This window comes from Cyprinodon variegatus, unplaced genomic scaffold, assembly GCF_000732505.1.
Source record: "Cyprinodon variegatus isolate N-32 unplaced genomic scaffold, C_variegatus-1.0 Scaffold1055, whole genome shotgun sequence".
In the NCBI taxonomy this organism is placed as follows: Eukaryota; Metazoa; Chordata; class Actinopteri; order Cyprinodontiformes; family Cyprinodontidae; genus Cyprinodon; species Cyprinodon variegatus.
Window position 1 is genome coordinate 36179 of NW_015151508.1, and position 11792 is coordinate 47970.

The window sequence follows — 11792 nt, forward strand, 5'->3', positions numbered from 1 at the left end:
TATATATATTTATATATATATATATTATTATTTTTTGTATAAATATCTACAATAGGTTTCAGATTATTTTTAATCAAATGTAGACCATATCAATTTTTTACCATGCTTAAAAGAAGATCAAACATCTTTTTCCTACATAATTAGAGTCAATGTTCCTGGGAAATTAAATGCAATTATTCAGTAGAGAAAATAAAAAATACTAAAACATGCATTTGTTAGTGTATCGATTGTTCAAAAAACAAAACAAAAAAAAAACTGACCCACACCATCATTTTAGCCAAAGTGATGAACAGCTGATCCATGTATCTACTGTGCTTGGCTTTGCATATCAGTTTATTTTCTTAATCAAGAGTTCTGGTTTGACCAACATAGTTAACACTCCACGTGAGATTCTGAATACATTTTTATTTTTTCATTCATTCGGTCATACATTTTATTCATTAATCCATTTTATTAAATACTGCAATCATTTTTATTTATTTATTACTCATTTCCAAATTGGAATCCAATTTCCTTTTTTTAGAACAAAAAAACATCTAATTGTAAATACCTATCATTAAAAAAAACATAATTCTCTTTTCCATTTGACCTTGCATTCAAATTATTTTAGCTTTTCCATGATCCTTCTGGTTCCTCAGAACATTGAAACCAATCACAGTGGCTCCTCAGACAAAACCAGCTCTCTCATTGGTTAAATAACACTTATAGTAGGATCACAAAATTATGATGACGACTACAGCTTTACTTCTCCACCTTCTCCCTTAGTAACTCCACACAAAGTGGAAACTCAGTTGTATTTGATAAAATTACAGTTTAGTCTCATTGGATTTTGAGAAAAACCTGCCTTCTGAGTGCTATACGACTTCCTCATAAGTTCTGCCTTACTCCAGACATCTCCTTCAAGCCTAATTTGCGCATGCACTGTCAACAGTTTAATTTGACATAGACAATATTGGCATATGTGGTATAACCAAAACAAGAATGCAGTGAGAGTACAATCAGGTGCTGAGTCTGTCAATTGCTTTATTCTATGACAAACATTTGATATTTAGCATTTTTGGGTTACTCTACATAAACAGAAATGCCCATAGAAATAAAAGAAAAGAGACCTGTGAAAGTAAATTTTCAATTAAAACTGACATTATACAAGAATTGAGAGTAAGTAGCTGATTACACTTCAACATTTCACAGCTGTGAAAGTATATCCAATACCATGGACAATAAACAATAGCTGTGCACGTGTCTCACAGGGTTGGACAACCCTGCATCCAGATCGGATGAACACCAACGTTTGTAGATGCAACTCTGTATAAATGTTTCTACTTTCATTATTATTACCCGGCGGCTCCTGGTAATGCTGCACCAACAGTACCAACCACATATAATCCAAAGAAAATACAATGATTGTACAAGCCTATAATAAAGTCATATCCTACGTTTTTGGTACTAGTCACATGATTAGTTAGAAGGCTTCAACAGAAACTGCTTTCTGCAGGTTTGATCGATGGCTTTAGCTCGTTTAAAAACACCTTAGTTTAAATGAACCAATGACACACACACACACACACACACACACACACACACACAGAAAAAAATAATAATATTGCAAATAAGACTCGCTGTACTTTCTTTAAGAGACAGAACCCAGATCAGAGTTAATTAAATCAGTTACTTTTGATCACATTTATCCTATGTACCACACATGCATATAAAACAATAACCCTCTTCTAAAATAAAAGCTTTGACCTAAACATAAGAAGTTGTTGGTAGGATTCACAGTGTTTGAAGTCATATAAATCGGTTAGAAAAGTTTGTTAAATAAAAAGCTAAGGGTCCTCTTTTTTCCCAGCATTATGTACATTTAAAGTAGGCTTTAGAAAGAAAACAGCATCTTATTACAATAGGATACAGTAGTTGCTTTCAAAATAAACATCTGTTTTTAAATAATAAATGTTCCCAACACATGTATGGTTTTGTTTCAAAGGAAAAGGGAAAGAAATATTTAACTTCAGCTACTTAAGATGAGGTCTATAAACTGTTTATAGAAGGTAAATCCATTATTAAGTATGAAAAATAAAGCAAACATGCAATGCTTTTGGGTGCAATACTCCTCTTTGTCCAGTAGGGGTCAGAAACCTCACTGACTCAAATAAGCTTTTATTAAAAACAAACTCATTTGACATCCTCTTCTTTCAGTTAGATGAAATATGAGAATTTTATATATCATTAAATACACAATAATCTGCAGTCATAGTTATAATTCTGGTCCCATCTCAGTATTCTTGTAAAAAATAACCTATGATTTCACTTTGGAAATGTCCATCTTTTATGTTTAATATATGGTAGAAGAGATATCACCATTTAGGTTAAGATTTTCTACAGTAATATGGTAAAGGGGAAAAAAGGGACGGCTTTCAAAAGAGGCAAAGAAATCTTTACAGAAAAATCCAGATATCACATCGAACGCTGGTTTAAATGAGCACATCAGGATGTAATATAATAACTAGTGGTGTATACAGGCACTCCTGTGAGAGAAGGATAGTGTTCACTAACCACCAAATTAATGTCCCCACATTTGTTAGTGTCAGAACACCTCTATTTGGAAAAAATAAAAAATAAAAAAGTGCAAAGAAAAAGGAACATGAATGTCCAAAGTCCAGCTTGGTCCCAGTGATTCACATCGAGGAATTTATTAGTTTCGGTACCTCAAGGAGGACAAAGGGGTGGGTGTAAATAATTCAGTGTTGCTCATTAACACCTGAAGCTTTGCTTAGGTTGAATCCCGACTATTTTTCCACATCCTATGCCTGTGAAACGAGAGTATTTGGTTAAAAATAAATTTGCTTACACAGCAGTTATCATAGAAGGAGATTTATTGTACTTACAGGGCCTTTGTTTTCAGTAGAAGTTAGGTCACTGAATGAGAAAGTATCCTCTGTGCTAGTGCCTTCTTCAACCGAAGACTGAGCTCTAAAACAAAGAAAAAAAATAAAGGGACAGTTAACCAGCACATCATAGAAAAACCGCCTGGTTTAGATTTTGTCTTTGAGGAATAATTCTTTTTTTTTTATTTATTTTTTTTTTACGTTTTTTAAGATGAAAGGGTTAGAGCAGTTAACATCTTACCTGCAATAAATAACTTTCCTGATATCTTCTCCTAATATAATTGGTTCTGAAGGCTAAGACTAATGACATACAAGAGGAGGCAGGACTAAAACAGGCTTGGTAAATGGTAAAAATGGTAAATGGCATGTACTTATATAGCGCCTTTATTCAAGTTAGGAGACTTGACCAAAGCGCTTTACACAACATTCATTCACCCATTCACACACACACTCACACACTGTTATCTAAATAGAAAAAAAATTAGTCAAAAACATCAGAATTAAATGCTACCTTTAAAGAAGAGTGGGATATAGAGGAAGGCATCAAAGCTTGAAGATCTGACATGTCAAAGATCTGACAGTGTGAAACTAGTAATAGGGGCTGGCAGATTTTAACTGTTTCTGCACAGGCTAAGTACCTGAGATTAAGAATAATGTGTTTTAAACACTTTTCTGTGTTGGCCTAGTGGTTAGAGCAGAGTGCTTGTGCTCTGAGAAGGTTGCAAGTACCCACTTTGATTCCCACAGCCTCCACTCTGGGTTCCCGAGCAACACCCTTAACCCCACACTGCTTCCCAAATGCCACACAATGGCAGCCCACTATTCCCCAAGGGGATGGGTCAAATGCAGAGTGAATTCCCGCATTGTGGGACAATAAAGGGATTTACATTTATTGCCTCTCCAGAGAAGGCAAAAAAAAAAAAAAAAAATAATAATAATAATAATAATAATATATATATATTTATTTTATTTTATTTTTTTTTTTTCCCCCACAGTCTTAGTTTGTTGGCTAGCAAGATTACAGGAAAAGTCAGGGACAGATTGCTCTTAAATTTTCACCACAGATGTAAATTTTGGTGGCGATTAGTATTATGATCAACATTTAAACATTTTATAAAAGTCCTTGTGAGAAAGTGACTAGGCACAAATTTAGTTATTACATTATTTAGGAGGATTTGCCAACAACACCTGAAAGCAACAACAAGTTTACTGTTTTCAGCAAACAGAGGAGGTTTTCTGTTTTTTCTCCTCAAAGGCCCTGATGGCAAAGGCGGTAAGACCAGGCAAATACTTGTAAAAGTGAGAAATGTAACTTCTCAAAAAAAAAAAAGAAGTCACACATGCACAAAGCTGCCACTGACGCCTCTGATTACAAAGCATTATGTGAATATATTCTTTAGAGAAATGTTTTGTTGTTCTTTAGAGTAATGTTTTGTTTTTCGTTTAAACCGCTCCACTAAAATGAATCCCTCCATTCATTTAATTAATACTCAGCTTCATCCACTGCATGTGACTCTGCTAACTGTATTTAACTGGAATTAGCAAACGCTAAATTAATTATTTAATGTATTTATTTATAATTTAATTATCTTTAAAATATTAGTTAAAATTTTATTTAAAATGTTAAATACTTGAGATGCATTTTTTAACTTGAAAGAAAATTACCTCTGGGTGGGGCTGCTGTCCTTGCTTCTGCTTGCTAATTCACCTTCACCTGAGGTATCCTGAAAGTTAGACTGAGTAAGTGTTGAAGGATGGAATCTGGTGTTGGCCAGAGATCCAACAGCTCCACGGGTGCCGTCAGCGCCGTCAGCGGGGAGTGAGCTCTTTGGGAGAAGGTCAGGTCGACCCGACGACATTACTGGATGGGAGGATACACTCTCATTAGTGTGTTGTGAAAACGCCACTTCACATGTTTAGTAGTTATCAGTAAGACTTGTTTGTTTCCCACAATAAATCTGAAGCAGCTGCACTGCAGTGTCTTTTTCCAGAGCTTACCAATGACTCCCTCAGAATCCTCCTTGGTGTCCGTACTGGCTTGTTGTTGCAGTAACGGGTGCTTGTAGCCGATACTGGTTGGAGTCAGAGAGGCCCCAGAACCAGCAGGTTTCTTTGAAGGGCCGTTAGCACGGCGCTTCTTACACGGGGAGGCCTTTGCTAGATTTAAGATGGTAAAGGAGTAAATTAGGAGTTTGATCTTTAAAACTGAGATTTTTTTTTTTATGATAAAAAAAAAAAAACATTAACCTTACCTGCTACCTTTCTGAAAACCACATTGCACATGAACTTTTGAAATCTTTCTGCATAGAAACTTGGTCTGTGCACTGACACGGTGTCCTGAACGGGGCAGAGGGAAAAAAAAAAAAGAAAAAGAAAAGGGATTGTATCTAAATCTGTGTTTTCAACCACTACAAACCAAAAAAACCAAAAAACAAACACGAACTGAGGTGACTTACCCCATCATGAACCAGAGCCTTCCAGGAATGTTCAAGCCTCTTTACCAATCTGAAAAAACAAACACAGATCAAAGGTCTGCTATAAAAGCTCCACAATCCAAAGGAAATTGACAATGATTCACACATATATAGAAGCAAATCAATCAGATCAGGTTATCGGAGTTTCCATTTCTAACTTACACACTGCTATTTTACAAGTCTGCCTGAAATGTTTATTATCAACAAAACCATTTCATTCCCAAGCACTTAACCATGTAGACCTAATTTATTGTCATAGGGGTTAAATACTTTTAATAGGTTATGAAAAATAGTCCAGAAAAATCCTCAAGTACATTACATTTTCATATTTTATCTTAAATATTTTAATATAACATGAAATAATTCATATATTACATTAATAATTTCTAATAATGAACATAATTGAACATTATTTACTTGATTTGAATTAACATAATATAATAAAATACTTGATTTGAATTAACATAATATAATAAAATACAATAACCACAATATTTAACTGTAATTATTTCTTGCTAGTAGATAATAATCAGTCATAGAATCCCATTTCACTAGCATTGACTCTGAATCGATTACAAAATTGGTTAAAAACATCAGTTCCCAAAACTGTTGAAAATGTTATGAAATGTCTCTTTGTTCTCAAGGAAGTTACATACAAAAAAAAAAAACGATCAGAGATGGTGAAAATGGGAATCAGTAAAGGGTTAACCAAGCCCAACTTTTTTTTTTCTCCCACTAAATGAGGTTCAGGAATGTCTGAGAAAAAGGACACTTTCTTGCTCAGCTTCATTCATATTCAGTTAATTCAGTTTAACCCAACAGTTAGTTTCAAATTAAATCAGGGAAGTTGTTTGGAAAGATTGCACTAAAGGCATTTTCTTATTGCGACAAAGTCTTAGGTTTCCATCTACCTGTAATATGAGCAAGTGTGTGAGTTTCAAGCTTTGATGCTTAAAAACAAACAAACAAGCTGCGAAGGTTCAGTTTAAAGCTCAGATGCCTTTTCCATGAGGGCTGTGTTTTAACTTCCATTTACTAAACACAGATACAAACATGCACTCTTACCTATAGGACTGAAGAATGTCAATAATACCGATGTACACCAGCAGCCGCTCGCCCTTGGAGTTTCTTGCAGGGATTCCTCCAGTCCTGAGAGATCAAACACACTCAATGAGTCTTTTCTTCAGGACTTTTAGGGGAAAATTTGAATTGAAGTGTTTTAATATGGAACAATCTCACAAGACTGAATATATTCTGGATTATCTCCAAAGGTCGACACAGAAATAAAAGCCTGAATATGTACATACGCCTCCACTAATATATGTGGCTTCCATAGAAACCTATTGAGGGTTCTGGTATAGTTTTTATTGGACGTTAGATCACTCTACATGGAGAAATTGTTAAAGCTGATATGTTGAATTCATGGAAGAATCCATTTGTGCAAAGCCTACAAGTCTTCCATAGAGCTGATGTCAGAGGTTTCTAAAAGGGTGTCGTCAAACTGGCTTTCTTCATTCCAAAACCAGTTTTGAAGAGTTTGGGTTTATAACCCTTTTGTAACACAGTTGTGTCCCAGTATCGAAACCTCTAACTTTTGATTTTATGTGAAGCTGAAGAAACAGGACCCACAGGGAAAAAAATAAATAAAACAACCCAACATAATGCTACCACAGCCTTGCCCGAACGCGTCTTCAGGTAGAAACGTTCACCTTTAAACATACTTCTTGTTATTGAGGTCAAACAGCTCATCTGAACCTCACCCGACCGGAAATCCTTTCCATTAGAAGCTCTTTGGCTCGTGAATGCATGCTGCTAAAATTCATTTACTTTTTTCACATTTTTGGCCTTTATTGTGAAAGTGCTCTCACAGGAAATTGGGCTAAAGGAAAGGGGGAAGACATGTTGGGAAGGTGCAGCAGCCACAACTGAAGCCCTCCGTACAGAAATCCAAGTTTCAACCTTAATGTGAACAGCCAAACCTTTAGGTCCAACATGAAAATCAGTTTTGGAGCCGAGCCTGTTACTTCATCACTGGGTGACAGATTGGCTCTTGTGGTTGAAACCAGGACATAATTGAGTACTCCAACAGCACATTAATCCATTACACATCAGAACTAGTCTTGGAATAAATAAAGCACACTATTGGAAGCCAAAATATTGACACCAAAGAATTTTTTTGGTTGTTGTGAAAAAAAAAAAAAAAAAAACATAATTCAAACCGACCAGGTGTTTGACCAGAAGCTTGAATAAGCCAAATACATGTATATGCTTTTAACTTCTAAGCAGCAATAAAAGGCCTCTTGTACCCCATCACTCACCTTTCCTCTGGCTCCACACCTCCTGACTCGGCCTGGATGGCCTCGATAGCTGTGCTGTACAGCGACTTTTGGATTTGCGGCCTTCTTTGGGCCCCAGCTCCCTCTGCCTCCGCCTCTCTGTCTTGCTCTCGACTGGCCTGGTCTATATTATGCACTCCCACTAGAAGACTGTAGTCCATAATCTTGAAACTTTGCAAGAGCTGAAAGAAGTTCATACCAAACAAATCATGATATAAATGTTTTAAAGAAAAAAAAATATTTTTTTTTATTTTCAAATGAATTCTCACCAAACAGTCTCTCTGGAGAGTTTTACAAACAGCGTTGTACTTGTCCACCTCCAGGATCAGTCCTTCAGGCATGTCCTGGATGAAATCCAGGTCCTTGAACGTGGGCACAGCTTTTTCCCGCTCCTTGGGAGACGCCCGCCGCTTATAGGTGGAGCCTTTTAGATCAAACTTGAGGTGCATTCGTACGGCACTGGGCAGTAGATTGTTCATGACCACGATGCGGATGTTTTTACCCGCTGCCTGGACGCAGTACAGCCCATAAAACTTTGGTAATAAGGTCCTTTTGTTCTGGTTCAGGTTCTACGAAGGAAGCGAGATTACAGAATAAGAAAATTAAGAACAACCTAAAAAATATATATGCCTGCAAGTGCATGTGAGACCCTCTTTTTTTTCCCAAACCACTCCCAGAATAATGGGTGCCTCACCAACATCTTAGCTGATGGGTTTTCTAGACAAATGGACTACAGTCCTGCTTTAATAGAGACAGGTATGCGGATGAGGATCAATTAATGAAGTAAACCTAAATCACATTAATAAGCTAATAAAATGTGTTATTTGTTTGGTTTATTAAGTAACAAAAAGGTGGGGGGGGGTCTAGGATATGTTTTGGTAGATTTTACTTTTAATTTACTATATACTTGTTGGGTCCATTGTAGGGCTGCAACTAAAGATTATTTTGCAGATTGATAAATCTGCAAAATAATTAATTGATTAATAATCGGATAACCAAAAGTTCCTTAAAGAAGATTTTTTTGGTATGAAATTAAACCAGGTGAAACTAAAACTTTTCTACTTGAGGAGTTCTGGATAGAGTATATTGACAGGCGACAACTTTTTTTTTAAATCTTAAATGCAAAAATATATTTCTTTATAATCTTGGTATAATTACTGTTTTAAGTAGGGGCTCTGTCAGCTAAAGACATGTATTAAAATCTAAATACTATAATCAACAGTTAATCAATTGCTAAATTAGTTGACGATTAATTCAATAATCAGATTAATCATGATTATTCTGATTTATGGTTTCAGCCCTAGTCCATTGGAGGCAATGATCATAAAATCCACAAGACGACAATATTATTGTTAACATTAATGTAAACATCAGACATTTAGAAAATAACAGCCAACAAAAGCAGTCTTCCATGTTGTCTTCATCAACAACTCTGTGTTTATGCTAAGATTCTGACAACCACGAGACTACCAGCTGACCCAGAGCGCTTTGTCCCCCACCCCACCCCACCCCACCCGGCCAGTGCCTGAGCCGTAACTGACGTGTTTGATCTGATCCCAGCAGTGAGGTCTGTTTGACCTGCCTGGTAAGAAGAAGTGACAATATGCATATGACCAAACCCCAAAGTCTATAAACAAAGAAAATGAATTATATTCTGGAGAACTTTTCACAGCGTTTATGAAAATCTGATAAGGTCTGGATGACCAGAATCACCTCATTCATAACATTACTGAACCATGATGAATTCTTTCAGGCCTGCAATCTTTGATTCTTATCGGTAGGAGTGAATTATTAATCTGTTACACCTTGTTTGTTAGTTGGTTAATTGCTTGACATTTAGGCAACAAATAAGTGTAAGCACATGTTAGGTTGACTAATAATTGACTTTTCACATGATAGGCTCGCTTTCAAATTCTTAATTAACCCAATATTTTATGCATTAAAGGATTTCCTTCTAATTCACTTCTAATTCCTTCTAATTCACTATTATAAAGATTCAATAAAATATTAGGATGATTGATGAATTAGTCACACTGCTATATCATTTATCTAAGTACTGAACAAAACCACCACAGCTAAGCAGGTAAAAAAAACGAATGAATAAATTGAATGGTTTTAAAGACTTTATGAATAAAAGGATGAGTTCGATTTAATAAGCAAATCATTTTTTAGTCTATATGCCTTATGCGTAATCCTTTTTGAGAAGAATTGAAATTCTCATGATGGAAACTCATTTCTGTTGTGGTTCCTTGAAGACAATCACATAAGCACAGACTTTGATCATATGATAACACCTTTATCAGAATGTTGATAAAATAAAAAAAATAGGTCTGTTTAATTCAGGATAGGTTTCGCATTATAGTATATATTTCGGGAGTAAAAGGCCCTTAAAAAGAAAAAAAAGCCATAATCCGAAAGGAATATTATTATTTTGCAGGAATTAACCTGATTAACGTAGAACAACAGTCTCAATTCAGCAGAGTCCTGCTAGTTACTTACAGATGCACATAAATATGTGCTGTGAAATGACATGCATGACAGTTTTGCTCAGAGGCCTAATGTTAAAACAACCAGTTTAGATGACACTACAATAAATAGGAGCTACTTGTATTAAGAGAAGACTCCGGTATTGACTTTCCTTACAGTTCGGTCTTACCATAAAGTATCCTGGAAGCAGTTTTTGGAGAAACTCGGCCTCTTTGTGCTGCACCGTCTTTATAATGAATTCATCATCCCTAGAGACGTAGAACAGAGATCCACTGGCGCCGGAGTTAGACAGCTCGATCAGCTGCTCGTTGCACAGAGAATACTGTGAATAAATCAGAGTTAAGAATAAAAAAAAGTGTGACATTACCAAATTTATCTGACCTACTTTAGAAGCTAATATTATAACAGGAATGATGAAGGGAAAACAGAAATACCATATAGTCATCAGGCCGGATGCCAAACATCTCTCTGAAGTAACGAAAGGCCACTGGAGCGTATGTTTTGAACCTGAAGTCTCCATAGTGGTGAGCTGGTGTCAAGTTACTGCCTTCACTGCCACAAAAATAAATACATAATTTCAATATCCACTTCCTGAACTCTTGCAGCAAAGAAAAAAAAAACAATTAAAACTTACCTGGGAAAGAAAATGCTTTCCATGACTTCGAAGTCCTGCAGCAGCACATCTCTCTCAGGTTTTTGGTTCAGGCTGCCAACTGTGTATGTGATGCCCAGCTGTAAGGCTGCTTTTAGAGTAGAAGATGTTGTCTGGAAAAAAAAGGGGAATACTTACACACTTAGATCTACAATGAAAAAAATAGATACTTCATACAGTATAAGCTAAGACTTCTATAAACATCTTGAAATACAGATTTGCTGAAATTACAGCTTGGTAAATGAATGTTAGCAGGAGAAATGTTGATGAATAAGAAGACTATTACAGTGCCATTACCGTCATTTTCGGACTATAAGCCACGACTTTTTCCCAATTTTTCGACATTGCGGCTTATATAACAATGCGGGTTATCTATGGACTTTTACAGCTAACGGCCACTAGGGTAATACCTAAATCTATGGATTTTACCATCCACCATGTTGACGTCACATTTGCGTCAACACACAAGTACGGTAGCTGCGCGGGCGGGAATGCAGAGGTCCTCCGGAAGCAGACTTCTACCGCGAGTGGTACGAGACAGAACAACAGCAAGAAAGACGGAAATTGCGAGCGCAAGACCGTTTGTGTTAAACATGAAAAACCTGCGGCTTATAGTCCGGTGCGGCTTGTATATGTACAAATCATGCAATTTAGCTTCTGCGGCTTATATGCAGGTGTGGCTAATAGTCCGAAAATTACGGTAATCAATAGTAACAGAATAACTAACTAAAAGAACTACTTAAATAAAATTTGACAAGCTAAAATGAAACAGGCTGTTCTATATTATTAAAAACTTTATCACTGTAGTACTATAAGTGGGTTTAAGTGTCTCCAGCATGATTTAAAGATCAATCAAGTTGTTCAGTGGTTTAAATCTGCAACTAACAATTAATCAAATCGATTAATCTGTTGATAATTTTTCCAATAATTAGATTAATAATCAGTTCCTTAAAGAAGA

The 11792-nt window shown here is 35.9% G+C and overlaps 1 protein-coding gene across 1 annotated transcript; it reads right to left on the reverse strand.

The window, feature by feature from the left end:
• Window positions 1–1007: 1007 nt before the first annotated feature.
• On the reverse strand, window positions 1008–11179 carry LOC107101114 (phosphatidylinositol 4-phosphate 5-kinase type-1 alpha-like). Its single transcript, XM_015399885.1, has 13 exons — window positions 11146–11179; window positions 10817–10967; window positions 10617–10734; window positions 10352–10504; window positions 7965–8264; window positions 7678–7877; window positions 6425–6508; window positions 5342–5390; window positions 5138–5222; window positions 4884–5042; window positions 4551–4746; window positions 2886–2970; window positions 1008–2807 (listed from the first exon to the last, which is right to left on the reverse strand). Exons 1-13 carry the CDS (start codon window positions 11177–11179, stop codon window positions 2802–2804), a joined length of 1620 nt encoding a protein of 539 aa, XP_015255371.1. The 3' UTR covers window positions 1008–2801.
• Window positions 11180–11792: the final 613 nt, after the last annotated feature.